The sequence below is a fragment of the Raphanus sativus genome, chromosome 9 (assembly GCF_000801105.2).
Source record: "Raphanus sativus cultivar WK10039 chromosome 9, ASM80110v3, whole genome shotgun sequence".
Lineage (NCBI taxonomy): Eukaryota > Viridiplantae > Streptophyta > Magnoliopsida > Brassicales > Brassicaceae > Raphanus > Raphanus sativus.
In genome coordinates this window covers 37079136-37097091 of record NC_079519.1, presented here as the reverse complement: position 1 = coordinate 37097091, position 17956 = coordinate 37079136, and the positions used below count along the sequence as shown (strand labels likewise).

The 17956-nt window shown below is 38.3% G+C and overlaps 5 protein-coding genes across 5 annotated transcripts; 3 read left to right on the top strand and 2 right to left on the bottom strand.

The window, feature by feature from the left end:
* Nucleotides 1–2276: 2276 nt before the first annotated feature.
* On the top strand, nt 2277–3351 carry LOC108824433 (folate transporter 1, chloroplastic-like). The gene is made up of 5 exons (XM_056993941.1): nt 2277–2394; nt 2475–2568; nt 2643–2841; nt 2932–2994; nt 3069–3351. The coding sequence occupies exons 3-5, from the start codon at nt 2660–2662 to the stop codon at nt 3196–3198; spliced, it is 375 nt and encodes a 124-aa protein (XP_056849921.1). The 5' UTR covers nt 2277–2394; nt 2475–2568; nt 2643–2659; the 3' UTR covers nt 3199–3351.
* A 9-nt stretch (nt 3352–3360) lies between these two features.
* Nucleotides 3361–4331, bottom strand: LOC108824434 (glutaredoxin-C3). Its single transcript, XM_018597863.2, has 4 exons — nt 4105–4331; nt 3891–3964; nt 3698–3796; nt 3361–3621 (listed from the first exon to the last, which is right to left on the bottom strand). Exons 1-4 carry the CDS (start codon nt 4287–4289, stop codon nt 3566–3568), a joined length of 414 nt encoding a protein of 137 aa, XP_018453365.2. The 5' UTR covers nt 4290–4331; the 3' UTR covers nt 3361–3565.
* A 2499-nt stretch (nt 4332–6830) lies between these two features.
* Nucleotides 6831–7730, bottom strand: LOC108825428 (uncharacterized). Its single transcript, XM_018598719.2, has one exon. The coding sequence runs from the start codon at nt 7728–7730 to the stop codon at nt 6831–6833; it is 900 nt and encodes a 299-aa protein (XP_018454221.2).
* A 2345-nt stretch (nt 7731–10075) lies between these two features.
* Nucleotides 10076–11851, top strand: LOC108823948 (GATA transcription factor 5). The gene is made up of 3 exons (XM_018597264.2): nt 10076–10250; nt 10536–10825; nt 10919–11851. Exons 2-3 carry the CDS (start codon nt 10547–10549, stop codon nt 11612–11614), a joined length of 975 nt encoding a protein of 324 aa, XP_018452766.1. The 5' UTR covers nt 10076–10250; nt 10536–10546; the 3' UTR covers nt 11615–11851.
* Nucleotides 11852–14716: 2865 nt separating this feature from the next.
* On the top strand, nt 14717–17833 carry LOC130499690 (uncharacterized). The gene is made up of 2 exons (XM_056994020.1): nt 14717–17424; nt 17515–17833. Exons 1-2 carry the CDS (start codon nt 15282–15284, stop codon nt 17817–17819), a joined length of 2448 nt encoding a protein of 815 aa, XP_056850000.1. The 5' UTR covers nt 14717–15281; the 3' UTR covers nt 17820–17833.
* The last annotated feature ends 123 nt before the right edge of the window (nt 17834–17956 follow it).

Below are 17956 nucleotides of genomic sequence, written 5' to 3'. Positions count from 1 at the left end.
GCCCATCGAGTGATCTTGTTGCGAGTCTGTTGATCAGGTAGGTAGCGTGTCGCACTGCTTCTCCCCACAAATAATTAGGAACGCCCATGTGTTTTAGTATGCTCCTAGTCATCTCGAGTAGTGTACGGTTCCGTCTTTCGACGACTCCGTTTTGCTGTGGAGAGTAAGGCGCAGTGAGATGTCTTTTGATACCGTGTTTAGCGCAGAAAGCTTCAAACTCATGAGATGTAAACTCACCACCTCTATCCGTTCGTAATGTTTGTATTGTAGCTTTTGTTTCTTGCTCAACCATCGCTTTAAAGCTTTTAAAGCTTTCAAATGCTTCACTTTTCTTTTTTAGTAGAACCGTCCACATATATTGCGAAAAATCATCTATGAGAACAAACACGTATCTCTTTTGTCCTGGCGTAGCAGGAGTAATGGGCCCGCAGAGGTCTCCGTGGATAAGCTCTAAAGGTTGGCATGCTCGATATTGAGTTGCTTGAGGAAACGGTTGTCTGGCTTGCTTTCCAAGTAAACAGGATGCACATGTTTCTTTTGCAACTTCAATGTTGGGAATGCCGGTGACAAGGTCTTTGTTTATCATCAACTTCATTGTCTCTATGTTAACATGACCAAGTCGTGCATGCCACTTGGATGACTCTGTAAATGTAATCTGAAGACACTGGATGGCATCTATTCGCAGGCTGACTTTGTATAGTCGGTTCCTTGAACGTGTGGTCTCGATCATGAGATGTCCCAGGCGATCAAACATCATCAAAGTATTATTCTTCATTCGTACCTCACAACCTACTTCTGTTGCATGTCCCAAGCTCACAATGTTACTCTTCAAAGCTGGAATGTAGTATACATCACTTAGTATTTTCTTAGCTCCTCCCGGGAGAGCAAATCGAATCGATCCTTTTCCTTTAATATCAACACGTGAGTCGTCTCCGAAATGCACTTTTCCAGTAATTGATTCATCAATCATATAGAAAGCCATACGATTTCCACTAATGTGATTACTTGCTCCGTTGTCGAGATACCATAGGTTTTGATTGTCATAATCAGATTCGAAGGTGCTTGGGTTGACCTTTTTCTCATTGAGATAGACGACCTCGTGCATCATCAATTTATCTGCTCCTTGAGTATCATCATCATCCTTCTCAGAAACTTCCTGCAACTTTAATTGCTTATCTGGGCAGTCGTTCGCGTAATGTCCCTGTTTGTCACACTTAAAACAGGTGATGTGTGATATATCACGCGGGCTTCCTTGTCGATAAGCTTCTCTTTGCTGCTGGAAGTTGTTGTATCTACCACGACCACGTCCTCGGTAATTTCCACGTCCAAGCCGTCCTCTGCCTCGACCATAACTTTCTTGAGAAGATTCAGAATTAGCGTACATCAATTTCCCTTGATCAACATGTTCTTCATCTTCTTCGTGCGTTCTCTCTTCATACGTTTTTAACCTGCCAACTATGTCCTCAAAGCTGGTGGTTTTTAGGTCTAGCATCTGCTCAATTGATGCCACAATCTGAATATATCTCTTCCTTGGTAGACTCTGGAGAAACTTCTTCACAAGTTTTGGTTCTTCAATAATTTCTCCAAGGGAAGCTGACTTAGACGAGAGTTCTGAGATTCTCCCAGCGAAGGTATCAATGTCTTCTTCATCTTTCATCTTAAGTTTATTAAACTCTGCCTCCAAGGTCGATAATCTAGCTTCTCTAACTCGTTCAGCTCCAACATGTCTTGCCTTTATTGCATCCCACACCGCCTTTGCTGTCTTAAGACGACCGATGGTTAAGATCAAGGCCTCTGGTATGGATTGAAACAATAAAGCAGTCGCCAAATAATTTTTCTTCTTGTCATCGATGCCCGGTTCTATTGTCTCCCACACATCACTGACCTGAAGAGCTATCTCCATTCTCATTGCCCAAACTGTGTAATTAGTAGAATTCAGCATCGGAAATTTTATGGTAGTTGGATTTGATTCCTTATGCAACACGATCTCTCCTTTTGGTTCTCCCATTGTTGTAGCTTCTCGTTCTTAGTTATTTGCTCTGATACCAAATATAGAATCACAACTTTAACAAGAAGTCCCTCTCTTATTAATCAACTCAAAAACTCAAGATCACAAAATCATAAAACCACACGCTATGCATCACATATGCATCTTAATATATAGAACTCATAATTTCCTAAAATCATTAGGTTTAGCAAAATAGATATTTTCCTAATCTATAACTCAATAGGATTAGGTTGCTTGCTCCTCAAGTTTTACTTCAAGCTTAATCCAACATCTATCTCTCTATCTCTAGTTATGGAAGAGCCAAACAGAGATACGCTAGTGGCAGGGACGATGATAAACTCACCCCTCCTCTTCATCTTGCTTCTGCTGCTGAAGCTGGTGCCTTGGTCTGCATACCTAACTCTCACTCAATCTCAATCTCTATCTCTTTTATCTCAACCTTATTATGATACTTTCTTTCTTTCAGGTCTGCCTATCCACAAATCCTATTTGGCTTGTCAAAACGAGATTACAGCTTCAGACACCTCTTCATCAAACTCCACCATACTCTGGCCTATTGGGTCTGCAAAAACTAATTCAATTCTTCATTCTTCTAAGTCTTCTTTCTTCTCAAGGTTTGTGAATTATTTCACAGATGCCTTTAGAACTATAATGAAAGAGGAAGGACCCTGGGCGTTCTACAAGGGTATTGTCCCTGCTCTTCTACTGGTTAGTTTACTATCATCCTTTGTTTTCTTTAGAACTCGAGAGACTATGCTGCACTTGGGGGCTCCTCCAAAGTCGCTGCAGTTCTTCTTACATATCCATTTCAGGTTATTCGAGCAAGATTACAGGTACCACCTGTCTTTTTGAGTCTTACCATCATTATCTCTGAGTTGTGATTGTCATAGAACATTCCTCTGTTGTTTTTTTGTTCAGCAAAGACCTAGTCCCAACGGAATGCCAAGATATATAGACAGCTTACATGTCATAAGAGAAACCGCCAGGTATTTTAATTGGCCTTTGATTGTATCTGAAAATTGTGATTATTGAACACGAAACTTTGTTCATGAATCTGCAGATTCGAGGGTCTCAGAGGTTTCTACAAGGGTTTAACTGCTAATCTTTTGAAAACTGTGCCTGCTTCTTCCATCACTTTCATTGTTTATGAAAACGTTCTGAAACGCCTAAAACAACCTCCAACCAAATAGTAGGATCTCAGGTTTTACACTAATAGGGTCATTCATCCAACTTTCTCCAAGAACCAAGAGGAGAAAACCAAAGGATTCCTTTTGTTTTTTTTTGTACTTGCTATTCTTTCATTGCCGTTTGAACCATTCGCTAATAAAGCACACAAAATATGCTGAGATGTATAAGCCAAACAATCAGCAGATCAATACAATAACAGATCAAGATAAAAAGAGTTTATACCATCATAACTTTTTTATTATATAAGGAAGGAGCTATTAAAAGTCAGTGAAGAGCAATTCCTTGATTCAGTTTACTACCAAAGATTCCCCTAAATAACAAACACATAAGGTTCCATGATCAAATCCATTCCAGCTTCTTAAAAAAAGTCTAACTAGCAGCAAGAAGCTTTTGCAACTGACCATTCTCCACAGCATCTGCAAGATCTGAAGTAAGAAAAAGGGCAGTTACTTTAAAACTTCTTTTTGTTTCAAAACTTTGAGGTAAGAGTTGTAGTCATACCATCAGATCCACCAATATGCTTGCCGTTTACAAAAACTTGCGGGACAGTACGGCGACCAACAAACTCCAGAAGCTCGTACTGTATTTGATCTCCATCCTCTGCACACCAACAGAAAAAAAGGACAAGTTAGTTTTCTTTTTTTTTTTTTTGAGAAAAAAAAAGAGATCCTCATGTAAAAGAAAGGTCAGATACCTCTGAGATCAAGCTCCACAACAAAAGGCTGTTCCTTAAGTTGGCTGAAAATTCGTTTCGAGCGCAAGCAATACCTAACGCCCAAAACAAAAAAAAACAAAAAAAAAAAAAGTCAAAACCAAACACAAAAAAATCACAGCTTCCTTCAATCAAAATTCAGATTCTAATTAAAACTAATATGAATCTCCTAATTCAGATTTGGGGACAAACATACGGGCAGTAGGACTTGGAGAAGATGACAATCTTGTTGGACAATATGGCGTTCTGCACGAATGCCGACACCGACTTCTCGGCTCTCACACAGTTTGACAGATCGCTGACTACCACCACTATTATTACGAGTATCATGTACGCCGCCGTGACTTCAACACGCCGAGGACGCTGCCCAACCATCGCCATTCCCTTCCTTACCAACCACAACCAACAACAACAACGACAAAACAATGTGGCCTGCCTATATCAGAAGAAAATTTACTATTAGATAATCTAAAGGCCTCATTTTTAGGCCCAATTCATTTGAGAACCAGACCAAACACCCATTTCAGACAAATGATATGTTAAATGTAATAGTAATGGGCCTCTCAATAAAGGTGGGTTTAAAATCACAGAAAATTATGGGTTCTCACTTCTCAAGAGTCAACACTATAATAGTAGTGACCACGTCCTCTTGTCTCATATACTATTCTTAACTGTTCACATTTATTATATTTGATACTTTTTTTATATACAAGACAAAGTAACAAATTTAGTTGATTTTGTTCTTTTTTTGAAACCAAATTCGTGATGGTCGTTTTAACTGTAAGAAAAGTCGGTTAAAAGGTGAAAGGAGCTACAAGTCCATATTACGGACATCGTGACAAAACTGAATGACTTTCCCTGCTCTAACGTAATTGTGAGTTCCCGGTATCCTTAAATCTGTTTGGTCTCAAACGAATATGTAGATTTGTGAATCGATTTTTTTTGGATATCCACACTTCTGGATATCCAATTTTTCAAAAATATCTGCGATTATTTATTCTATCCGTTAGTTATATTAAAAAAGTCATACATAAAAATAATATATAACACTAAAATTAAATAAACAAACTTTCTTAATATCAATTTAAAATAAAAATAATAATATCATACTAACAAACTAACCATTTTAACATTGTCAGTTCGGAAAAAAAAAACTAACCATTTTAACATAAATTGTAAAGCAAAGTTCACAATTACAAGCCTATAAAAAACTTGTATGCTAACATTTGGCTCGACATAAAAAATAATTTGAATATATAATAACCTAAACAAAAATTTGAAAAAAACTCAAGATAAAAATTAACCAAATTATATCATAGAATATGTATAGATATAATAGTTTGTATATGCAGTTACATTACATATCCGTAAATATATTGACCGGATCAGATATCCGATTTTCTAAAAAATAATATTTGTGATTAACTTCATTTTTTATGAACATCATATTTTACTATTTGATTTGATTCAAAACTTTACGGATATCCAGAATTTTCGGATCGAATCAATTTAGCGGATAATTTGCCGAGTCCTAGCTCCAAGTTAGAATCCCAATGCATTCAACCAAACAATCCGAATGCATACATTCTTTTCTTTTTTTTTTTGTAACATATTGGTATGATCCAAAAAAAAAATTGAAGACTGACTGAAACGTCCTAGTTGGTTTGGAAGATTCAAAAGTGGCTAACAATGCTCTCGCGGGATGGGGCGTATAGCTCCCTCCCTCACTCTCACCGATTCTCTACTTTTCTTCTTCTTCTTAAATTGACATTTCAAAAATCTGAGAAGGAAACAGACGAGAACAGAAGACACAACGCAGCACTGCCGACGGATAACTCGAGGGTTGTTCAGTCATTTATATCTGACCCATTGTTATCTATATTGCTATCGTTGAAAAATATGTATTGAGGCATGATTTAATGAGCCCGCCGTGTAAGAATATACGAATTATAAGCGGAAATTAGGCACAAAAGATCGAGTCGGTATGAAAGCTGAAAGATTAGCTGTCAGGGAATTCTGATTGGTCGACTCACGTCAAATGCATGAGACACAGCCATATAGAGCACGGCACGTCAGCATAACACGTGGCTACTGCATCTCAAGCCGGCGGCTCGGCTACTCAGATTGTTGAAAAATAAAATAAATTTTTATATAACAACAAATCATTTTTTCTTTAAACTTAGTTCACCCAGGATTGCATTTATTGTTTAATACTCATACGAGTATTTTCTTAAATTTTCTTTACTCGCTATATGGATGCAAAAACAAAATTTTAAAAGTTTTCCCTGTTCAAAATCCTGAGAAAGTATTGTCTATAAACTGTCGTCTTAAACAATGGCTCGTTAGAGTTTGGTAATCATCGCACATTTTCCGATGTCGAGGAGATTTCCATTTGTTTCAATTCAGCATATACATTCTATATTGTATAGTACAAAATACATGCAAAATGCCAAAACTATTTTCAAGTAAATGTCGGTAATAAATTCCAATTTTAAAAGAAAAAAAACACGATAATGAATATTTTCTACAGCTTGAATAATGGTAACATACTCAAAAAAAAAGAATAATGGTAACATACAAAATCTAAAAATTTATCTCCATAGATTTTTTTTCTTTATGTGTGTTGTTTCGATATATAGATTTGTTTCTTAGATGAATAATTTTTTTTTATTATTTGTTGGGTTAGTTTGAATGATTGTCTCGTGGTGTGTTAGAAGGACAAAAGCTGGCCCGCCATTTTGTCTTGGGTTTCTGCATCATCTCAGTTCACACTTTACCTTTTTTTTTTGGTCTAAATGTTAAGATTTATACCTTTTTAGAGTTTACAATGTTGTGAATCACAACTTATTACAACAGAAATAAAAGAGAGCAACAGAAAAGAGAAAGAACAAAGGAGCAAAGAGCAATATAGAGAGAGTTGCATTAACTATAGGGAGACAGAAACCAAAAGTAGAGCTCAAGCAGGGAAGGTGATGGAGCAGTAGTAGAAGGCCGCGATAATGATAGCAACCTATCTCTAATAGCACGATCCACCAAGCGCCAAAACGCCTCTTGAGTCGAAGATACAGCTGTGAAGATGCGGGCATTTCTCTCACGCCAGAGATTGTAGACGATCACTTGGTTTATGAGCTTGAGCACAACCACAGCACGGGAAGCATGAGGTCCAGGGAGCTGCTGGCAGAGGAGAACGACATCAGCGAGTGAGGAAGGAGTTGACGCCAGGTACCTGCCACAGAAACGAGACCAAGTAGCAACCGCAAATGGACATTGAAAAAACAAGTGGGCTATAGACTCATCAGCCAAAGAGCAGAGAACACAACCTGGTGGCACCGATAAGCCCCAAGAAATCAAACGATCCCGAGTGGGAAGTATTCCAAGGATAGCTGTCCAACAAATGAACGAGCAGCGGGGAATTTCTTCCTTGAACCAAACCACCGAATACCACTGAACCTGAGGTCTTGTTAATCGCAACCTTTCCCAAGTAACCCGAGAGGAGAAGGTTGGTCCAAACCCTCCAGCGCTGTTTCTCCATAGATAAACGTCAGCTCTGCTACTAGAAGAAGGAACCGCCATTGTAGACAGGATGATCTGGAGAGTCACCGCGTCGTCAGAGCGAGCTGAAGGGATGTTCCAGAGACCATTGTTGACCGCCCGAGAGACGGTGGCACCGAGAGGAATTCTTAGAGAACGAGGACCCGAGGATCCAAAGAGTTGATGCAAAGGACCCAGCTCAGTCCAGTAATCATGCCAAAACAAGGCTGTGCTACCATCTCCGATGCTGCAATGAAGAAAGTTATGAAGTTGATCCTTAAGCTGGAGCATACTTCTCACAGTACTTGAGAACCTTGGCGAGTCATTGATAAGCCAGAGACTCCTGCCAGCAAATCTATTTTCTCTGAGCCAGGGAACCCACAGGGAGCCCGAACCATAAAAATATAACCAAAGCCTCTTTAACCTGAAAACCATTTCAAACTCTTCAAGTAACCTAATGCCGAGACCACCCTCCTTCTTAGGAGTACATATATGCTTCCACGAGACCCTTGCACCAGCGGCAGAATTTGTGCTATTTTTCCAGAGGAAGCCAGAGCATAATGAATCCACCTTAGCATAAAACCCCTTAGGTAGCACAAAGACAGAGCTCCAAAAATTAACCATTCCATAGATCACCGAGGAGATCATCATTACCTTACCGGCAAAGGATAAATATTTCACAGTCCAAGAGTGAAGCTTAGCTGTTATACGGTCAAGGAAAGGCTGCAGTGTAGCTGCAGAGATCTTTTTTGGGCTAAGAGGTAACCCAAGGTATCTTGTAGGGAAAGCTCCACGTCGAAATCCCGATAAATCACTAAGAACGGTGGCCTGAGAGTCCGAGTAACCACCATAAAAAATCTCCGACTTAGCCTGATTAGTATCCAAACCAGACCAATCCTTGAACAGATTCATAACGCCCTTGATCCCTGCAGTAGAAGCTCTTGACCCATCCGAGAAGACTAATAAATCATCAGCGAACAGAAGGTGGGTAAGCTTGGGGGTAGCACACATTGGATGAAGCCTGAAGTCAGCATTTGATTCAGCCCTATCTAGAAGTCGGGAGAGAACTTCCATGAGCATGATGAAGAGATAAGGAGATATTGAATCTCCCTGACGCAGACCCTTTTTCCCTTCAAAAAACCCTGCCAGTTCCCCGTTAATAGCCACTGAAAATCTCGGGGAAGAGATACACTCTGTAATCCAGGTGACGAACATTGGCGGAAAATGCTGAGCCTGCAAAACTTTAATCACAAAATCCCAGCAAACAGTATCAAAAGCTTTGCGAATATCTATCTTAATCATGGCACTCTTAAGACAAGAAGATTTATTATAATTCCTGATGAGCTCTGTGGCCAGTAAGACATTCTCTCCAAGACTTCGACCCTTTAAAAACGCAGCTTGGTTGGGGCTGACGCATTCTGTCAAAATCGGCTTGAGTCGATTAGCTATGATCTTGGAGATTAGCTTATAGACAATGTTGCAGCAGCTAATAGGTCTGTAATCTGAGAGTGAGCAAGCTTCTGAAGTCTTGGGAATTAAAGCTATGGCAGTCGTATTCATATCCTTGAGCAGTTTTCCATTACGGAAAAATTCCCTAACCGCAGTCGTGATCTCTGAGCCAACAATGTCCCAAGAAGCTCTTATAAATTCAACTGAATACCCATCAGACCCCGGACTTTTGTTCAGCGGCATAGCAAAAAGAGTAGCTTTGATCTCAGCTGCTGTAACCTCACGCTTAAGATAATTCTGCTGAAGATCAGTGCAGCGAAATGGCAGCAAGCTTTGCAGGTCATCATGAGAAACCGGAGAAGAGGGAAGGTCTGTAGCTCCCAATATACCCTGAAAGTAATCCGCAGCATATAATTTGATACCCTCTACAGAATAAATAACCTGATCGTCTGCGTCTTTGAGGAAGTGAATATGGTTCCTAGAAGCATGAGCAGAGACAGTCTTATGATAGAAAGGCGTATTACGATCACCAACATCTGCCCAACGAACCCGCGATCTCTGTCTATAAAATTTTTCTTCCGCCTTGAGTAAACCATTCAGCTTATCTCTCTCAAGATGCTCCTCTCGAGCCGTTGAGGTATCTGGCAGTGTGAGTAAAGCTCTTTGAAGAGCATCAACCTTCTCTTTCTGATCTTTGACCCTCTGAGATATGCCACTGAAATGCCTTTTATTTAATCTCATTAACGGTCTCTGCAAGAGCTTTAGGAATTACCTTTACTCCCAAGACATGCTCTGCTCCATTAAGTTTTTTTTTTCTCCTCCCTAATCAAAGTTTTAAATAAATGGGCACATTTAACTTTTAACTAAAAGGAAGCAAAATCAAAACCAGTAAGAGCGGGAGGGATAATTCCCAAGATGAGCGGCGATCAACGCGGTCAAGGGCCTACAGATAAAACGGTAATTTTTTTTTCATGGTTTGTTTACCTAAAAAGTAAGATAAATCTTTTTTCGAATATAATCTTTGATTACACATTAATGAACAGTAAGCTTCTTTTTTTTTTGGATTGATTTTATGTATCTTTTATAAAAGTAAATACGCGTTGAATTTATAAAAAGAATCTAAAGGATAGACAAAATTATAGATTTATTACTGGTTGGGTATAATTTATATAGGCTCTATAAGAAAAGGTGAAAAGAGATAAGAAAGGAGGGAGTTTCAAGCAGAGGCTGAGATAAACCAAATTGAATGCTTTACCAAACTCACAGAACTATCTCTCATTGACCCTCTCTTTTTCATTTCTTCTTCTTTTTTTTTGCTCTCACCGCCGCCCCTCCTTCCACCTCCATCTCTCTGTCTCTCAGGTATCTTTTTCCTAACTTGTATCCATTTTAAGGGTAATTAAAAAGGTTTCTTCGTATGGTATTAGAATTTGCTTAGCTTGTTACGTTTCAGTCTCGCGAGTAACTCTCTTTTGTGTGTCGTCACTTCTTTTGGGGTTCGTGTTTTTCTTTTTTTTTCTCTCTCTCTCTCTTGGAATTGGGAACGAATGAACGTTTTTAAACGTTTCGTTTTAAAAGAAGGTGAAATTTATGTGGTGAGTTTCGATATAAAAAAAAAGATGTTAATGTTTCTTGGTTGTGGTTTAGGTTTATAGGAAATGGAAGCAGCAGCGTTGAAAAGCAGCATCAGGAAAGAAATGGCTTTCAAAACGACGACGACGCTGCCCGTTTACGAAGACTTTCTGGCCGTCACCACCGCCGAGGATTTCTCCGTCGACGACTTCTTCGACTTGTCTAAGGACGACGTTTTCACGGAAGAAGAGGCTGAACAGCAAGAGATGCTCCTCCACGTTTCCTCCGAGGACAACGGTGACGCTCTTCGCCAGAGTAACAAGGACGGTTTTGGGTCTCTCCCTCCAGGCGAACTCTCCGTTCCGGTAATTTAGTTCCCTTTTAATTTAATTTAATATACACTCTAAGATAACGTTTTTTTTTTTTCTCATTTGAATTGTTTTGTTGTTTGTTAAAAGACGGATGAAATAGCGGAGCTTGAGTGGCTATCCCATTTCATAGAGGATTCATTCACTGAATATTCTACTCCAAATCTCACCGGAACCCCCACTGAAAAACCAGCCTGGTTAACCGGTCTGACTCCTCCTCCCACACAAGACTCTTGTTTCAAATCCCCTGTTCCCTCTAAATCCCGTACCAAACGCAACCGGTATGGAACCAACTTCTGGTCGCTTGGATCTTCCTCCTCTTCAGGCCATTCCTCCTCGACTTCGACTTCCTCCTCCTCTTCTGGTCCTTCCAACACGTGGTTCTCTGGCGCTGAGCTTCTCGAACCACTCTCCCCGTCGGAGAAACCACCGGTTCCCAAAAAGCATAAGAAAAGGTCAGCTGAGTCTGTTTTCAGCGGTCAGCTACTGGAGGAGCATCAGCAGCCCTCTCGACGGTGCAGCCACTGTGGCGTTCAGAAGACTCCTCAGTGGCGAGCTGGACCAATGGGAGCCAAGACGCTGTGCAATGCGTGCGGGGTGAGGTATAAGTCGGGTCGGTTACTACCAGAATACAGACCCGCTTGTAGCCCGACATTCTCAAGCGAGCTCCACTCTAACCACCACCGCAAAGTCATGGAGATGCGGCGGAAAAAGGAGCCTGCGGATGACAACGAAACCGGTGTAAACCAGCTGGTTCGGTCCTCACAAGCTGTACCAAGTTTTTGAAGTACACAAGGCCTCGAAATTAGAGCTGAGAGTTAGGAAGTTGGCCCGGTTCAGTCAGTTTGTAGCCTCGAGTCTAGTATCTCGTTGACTTTTTGTATGATATTTTTAGCAGTTACATTTTTTTGGTTATCGTAATCTGATTTTTCATGCTAGGAGTCTAGGTAAGTTTTTAGTAACTGATTAGGTCAAAAACTCATTGTGCCGTATTCGTTCGCATTAGCTTTTCAGTTTTAAATTTTTCCCATTATACATTAGCTTACAGATGATTCTTCTGTACGTTACGCTTAGAAAAAAATGAATTTTTATATAGAAACCATTCGAAATGGTTTACAACTTTAACGCTAGGAGAAGGTAGCATTAAATAAATGAATGGACCAAACCAATGTGACACATTATCCAGTAAATCATGGACACGCGACATGTGGCATTGTCCCTGTCTAAATAAATTTAGATGGTGAATCAATAGACCATAACCAATGTTTTGAAAACCGAACCGGACACCGATTCGGTGAAGCTACTGGTTGACTGGTTAGACCGGTTCAACCGGTCGAACCGGGTTTTTTATTTATATAAAAATGTATGTAATTATATATTTATACTATATAAACTTTACTTCTACATATAATACTTTCTCTATTCTTTTTTATTAACTCAAAATAAACAACAAACATAAATCTGATTACTATATAAACTAAAAATAAATAAATAAACAAATGATTTACAACTAAAACAACCATATTTATTTATTTTTACAATTAACATTTCAAATTTTAAGAATATGGTAAAATAAAAATAGTATATAAGAGTCAAAAATATATTTTTCACATTTTTTCTTAGAAAAATAAAAAATCAATTAAATAGTGATAGTTGAAAACTAATTATAAAATATTAAATTTTAGCTAGTAATAGTTAAAAACACTTAATTATATGTTAATTTTTAAGAACCGGGTTTTAAAATTGAACCGGGTCACCGGTTTTACCGGATTTCAGCCGGTTTTACTGGTTTTTATCAAATCCGGGTTTTAAACTGAACCGGACTCGGCTTCTTCAGTGAGTCACGGTCGGACCGGTTCGACCGGCCGGTCCGATCCGGTTTTCAAAACACTGACCATAACCCTCTTCAAATATGCAGCTGGTCAAGAAAAGAAAGAAACCCATTAAATTCATGGAAGTATATAATTTCGAGGTGTGTGCCCACATAATAGAACTCTAGGAGGTTACCGAGGCCCAACAAGAAATGTTGGTGTAGAAACATTCTAATCGTCACATTTATTTGTCTTAGCTCATTTTAGGCTAGAGTTACCAGTTAACGCAACTCTGGTATGCGGCTACAACAACAAGACTACGACGTACTTTCATTTCACGACGTCATTCCAATGGGTAATTATGGGCCATAGTATACCGTTGTATGAATGCATGCATCTGCATGTATAAGAAGCGTCGCCATTTAGTGTGGGTTTATATATCATTTTAAAAGTGGGCCTAAAAACATGGTTTGTGTAACTCATGCTTTTGTCTCCAACGAGCTTGCCAATTCCCTCACCTGTTTAAAAGTTTACTGGCGTTTGAATACCTCCCTTTTGTTGGAAACGACAAGCTGTTGGCTTGCAAATTCCGGAAAGCCTGAATATTGCTTTGTCTTAAGCTGAAAACTAGAGTTTGATCCGCGCTTTCAAAATGCGGGTTTATTTTTGGTGAAAACTTTATATAATCATATTTATATAATCCGTGTTGTATAGCATTTATATAACTCGTTTCATATATGTATTTTATATCCGAGTTTATTTTCGGTTAAAACTATATTGTAAATGTATTTTTAGGTTTTTAATTTTGAATTAGATATTTTAAATATAAATCAATATAACAGTTTTATAATTTTGATCGGTGTTTTGAAACCCGACTCGGATCTGCCGTTGAACGGGTTACCGAGTTGGTAACCAAATATTTTTAATATTGTGATTTTTTTAATGATAAGACAAATTCGGTGATCGTAAGTTAAAAATTTGTTTAAAATATATTTATATTTTTCAAAATTGTTTTAAATGATAGTGATTGTTGTCAAAATTAATAATTTTAGAATTAACTAAAATCTTAAAGAATAATCGGCATGCTATTATTGAATTTAAATAACTTACCAGTCTAACCAAACTCATAACGGAACCAAACGACTTCACCGAAAACTTTAGTTCTGTTCGGCAATATTCAACCCTATTATCATTTCGAATCAGAAAATAATCAATACTAGATGAGATTAGATTTAAGAAAAAGCGATTTAAAACCAAACAATTAAATAGTTTAAAAAATGACACAGTTTCAAACATGATCGGTTGGAAAAATACTAAAACGATGCAGTATTAAACATGGAAATAATCACAGACCGAAATTGAATTAGGAAACCAACGCAAAATGTCTACAGTACCCTTAATGAATACAAAGAAAAAAAATACTAATATGATTCTGCTTTAATAGTATAGATAGTTTGATCTCTCTTTTATTCTCCTCCTCAACCAGAGACCTGCTCGAAACAAACAAACTATATATGAAGTGCTGGGAAGTCGTAAATGTTTGGCAAATCGCCGGCGAGGTTGACCGATTACCAAATAATTTAATGATCTATATATGAAGTATTGGGTGCATAGTGTATTAGTATGGGTTTCCAAGCGCAGTACAAATAGTAGTAGGCTAAAATCCCTTACAGTATTGACTTTAGCAAATGAAGCCGTTTAATTAATTACTAGGATAAGATCCGCACCTTGTGCGGGGTGTGATTATTATTAAAAAATATGTATTTTATATTTTTGAGAATAGTTTGTAAAAGTTTAGGATATAAACATGTTTTATGGATATCAATAAGTCATAATTTTTATTCTTCTGAAATAGGTAATATAGAAACATTGGTATAAAGTTTGATACAATGAAGATATAATTGTGACTATACATTATAAATACGAAGTGGATATGATTTATTTATATGTAACAAAACTTGGAACAAATAAAATGGACATAGAAATCGTGATGACAGTTGTTGTTAATACATTTATTAGATCTAATTTATGAATGACGTTTCCAAAAATAGATGATCTTTGTGATAAAGATAAGGGAGAATTGGAAAAAAGAGACATATTATTTTTTTTTTTGTCACTTTAAGACTTTTCATACTTTTGGCAATTTTGGACTTATTTTACCCTTGGTTGATGAGAAAAATAGTAAACTTAAATAAAAAAATATACAAAAATATGAAAACTATTAGAAACATAAGTATGACAATTTATATATTTTAAGTTTTTAAAAAAAAAATTGGAATCATATTTTATTTTACTTTCTAACCCAGGTTAGAATACACATTATGGTGATCTATTTTACCTAGAAATCGAAATATAAGTTTATACATCGATATATCCTTGGTATAAAACGTTATGTAGATTTCCTTGTCATATATATCTTAGGTACATTTTGTGACGTTTCAATCTAGCAAGATCTCTTCACTATACCCGAGGTTATATAACGATAAATAACCACAACTCTAAGATATACCTAACGTAGTTTTTGTGAAATTAAGGTCATGTACCTTTTAACTTATGTGACGTCTTAGATAGAATAGGTATCCCACATACTGTACATTGTTAAAGCCTAGGTATGATACGTTTTCTAGGTAAATCCGAAAAATATGGAAACTTCCATATTCGGTTATAGATGTTTCCTAAATCAATCCCCAAATATCTTGGAGAATATTTTCTGCACGATATTCTCCTCCTCCCACGATCTCTTCATCGACGCTCCCATCTTCTATTCTTCTTCCTCCCTATTCCATTCTCTTCTCTCTTCTCTCCATCATCACAACATGGTTCTAATCTATGTTAAATCTGGTGAATGGATGTGTAGTTGCAGCGACCAGTGGAGTTTCATGGTAGACAAAGCAAGGCGTGGTCGAATGATACCATTAGAGACTACTACTTTGTTGGAGCACCTCAAGATCATGGTGTGTGAGGATTATGGCGTGGAACCTGATTCCGTTAATGCAGAGTTCAGCTATGAGATGGTGGATCAAAGAGGGAATCCTCCCATAATAATCAGCAATGATCGACAAGTATCTAACTTTGTGGCCTATGCGAAGAAGGGTTCGTCTACAACCTTGTGTGTCACGTTCGCTAGTAGTGGTGTAAATCAAAAGGAACGCGTCAATATCGATTTGAATAAGGAGCCGTGTGATTCAAGTAATGTTGATGACGAGGAAGATCCTGACAGAAATCGAGCAGAGTTTGTCAAAACTTCAAAGGAGTCTTGCGTTAGAAGGAAGGATCATGTCGCTGGGGATGCTTGCGGTGATGCCGGTTTAAGGAGTGAAAATAATGGAGATAGTGAAAAGGATGATCGAACTTGGAGCGGAGATTTCGTGAAGAAGAATCAAATTTTCAGAAATAAAAAGGTTTTGAAGGCAACACTGGAGATTTGGGCGATGAAGCATAATTTCGATTTCATTGTTAAGAAGTCTACAAAAAAATGGTGGTATATTCGATGTAAGGATGCATTGTGCAACTGGTCTGTGCGTGCGGAATGTCTGGATGGGTCTACATATTTCATGATCAACAAGTGTGAGGAAAGACATTCATGTGCTCCTTCAAAGAAAAGCAAATTCGGAAAGACCGCATCGGCAAGAACAATTGGGAGACTGATACAACATCGATTTGATGATGCAAATGATGGACCCAAAGCAAACGAGATCATTAAATTCATGAGAATGGAGCATAGTTGTGAGATCAGTTATTGGCACGCATGGGAAGCTCGTGAGTTTGCAATTGCAGCTGCTAGAGGTATACCAGATGAGAGCTATGCAAAAATACCAAAATATTTGCATATGATCAAAGAAGCTAATCCTGGTACACATACTGAATATGAAACTACAGAGAAGGGGAGATTCCTCTATCTATTTATCTCGTTTGGGCAATCAGTTAGAGGGTTCTACAATGCAATGCGTAGGGTGATTGTTGTCGATGGAACTTTTCTGAAAAATAAATACAAAGGAGTTCTCCTTGTTGCTACTGCTGTTGATGGTAACTCTAATTTGTATCCGATTGCATTTGGGGTTGTTGATTCTGAGAATGACGATTCATGGGGGTGGTTCTTTAGACAGTTGAGCGTGGTTGTAGATGACTCCAAGGACTTGGCTTTTATTTCTGATAGAAATGCATCGATCGCTAAAGCGATTGGGACTGTCTACCCTCAATCAACACATGGAATTTGCATTCATCACTTGCTGACCAATGTGGTTAAATCGTTTAAGGGAAAGGGTTGGACAGCGTTGGTCGAACAGGCTTCAAAGGCATATAGGTACTCTGAATTTCAGGAACGTATGACCGAAATTTTTGATATGAGTCCAGAGCTCGGAAGATATCTACAGGAGGCTGATGTGCGAAAATGGAGTCGTTCTCTCTTCCCTGGTTCCAGGTATGACATTAGGACCACAAACCCTGCAGAGTCGATAAATTCTCTTTTGAGAATACCTAGAGAATATCCGGTTATTCCGTTGCTGGATAGTATAAGGGAATTTATGACTCGATGGTTCTACGAGCGTCACCTGTTAAGCTCGAAGCATCTTGATCCTTTAACCGTCAAGGTGGAGAAAAAGATTGATAGGAGAATTGTCAAGGCAAAAGGATTTCAGGTTTACAAGATTGACAACTTCAGATCGCTTGTGAAAGGAGACATATATGAATGTCATGTTGATTTGGAGAATAGAACATGCACATGTGGGAAGTACGATATAGGAAAAATACCTTGCCGACACGCCATTCCTGCCATTTATTCACGAGGTATGGAAGTTTAAACACATGAGTATATGACCTATTTTGTTATTTTTCAGCATATAGACTCTACTGAAGCACAAATTTTTGTTGACACAGGTAGAGAAGTACACAGTTTCACTGACGTTTTATACACAACTGCAACTTGGAGAACAGCCTATTCGGAGTCCATTAATCCAATAGCAGTCCCACAGTCTGAGTGGAATGTCCCAGCTGAGGTTGACCTTGCAAAACTTTTACCACCAGAGTCAAGAAAGAGTGCTGGTCGACCAGTAAAGAGAAGGTATGAAACAGTAGAAGACAAGATCAAATCTTCTCAAGGATCAAGCAAGGGTAAAAAGCACAAGTGCAGCCGTTGTGGTAACGAAGGACACAAGAGAGGAACTTGCGATTTACCCATTTAACATTTACGTTTCTTCTTAGAGATCTCCTTATTTCTCTGCTTTTTTTTTGTTTTGTTTTACTCTTAACTACGTCCTTGCTTGACAATTTCGTATTTGCAACACTCTTGAGACATTATTGGTTTTACTAGATGATTATC

Coding starts and splice junctions, on each gene's coding strand:
- LOC108824433 (XM_056993941.1), top strand. CDS start 2,660: ATGAAAGAGGAAGGACCCTGGGCGTTCTACAAGGGTATTGTCCCTGCT. Junction 2,842..2,931: donor TTATTCGAGCAAGATTACAG/GTACCACCTGTC, acceptor TGTTCAGCAAAG/ACCTAGTCCCAACGGAATGC. Junction 2,995..3,068: donor GTCATAAGAGAAACCGCCAG/GTATTTTAATTG, acceptor ATGAATCTGCAG/ATTCGAGGGTCTCAGAGGTT.
- LOC108824434 (XM_018597863.2), bottom strand. CDS start 4,289: ATGGCGATGGTTGGGCAGCGTCCTCGGCGTGTTGAAGTCACGGCGGCG. Junction 3,965..4,104: donor TTCTCCAAGTCCTACTGCCC/GTATGTTTGTCC, acceptor TTTGGGCGTTAG/GTATTGCTTGCGCTCGAAAC. Junction 3,622..3,697: donor GCATATTGGTGGATCTGATG/GTATGACTACAA, acceptor TTCTTACTTCAG/ATCTTGCAGATGCTGTGGAG.
- LOC108825428 (XM_018598719.2), bottom strand. CDS start 7,730: ATGCTCCAGCTTAAGGATCAACTTCATAACTTTCTTCATTGCAGCATC.
- LOC108823948 (XM_018597264.2), top strand. CDS start 10,547: ATGGAAGCAGCAGCGTTGAAAAGCAGCATCAGGAAAGAAATGGCTTTC. Junction 10,826..10,918: donor CAGGCGAACTCTCCGTTCCG/GTAATTTAGTTC, acceptor GTTTGTTAAAAG/ACGGATGAAATAGCGGAGCT.
- LOC130499690 (XM_056994020.1), top strand. CDS start 15,282: ATGGAAACTTCCATATTCGGTTATAGATGTTTCCTAAATCAATCCCCA. Junction 17,425..17,514: donor TCCTGCCATTTATTCACGAG/GTATGGAAGTTT, acceptor TTGTTGACACAG/GTAGAGAAGTACACAGTTTC.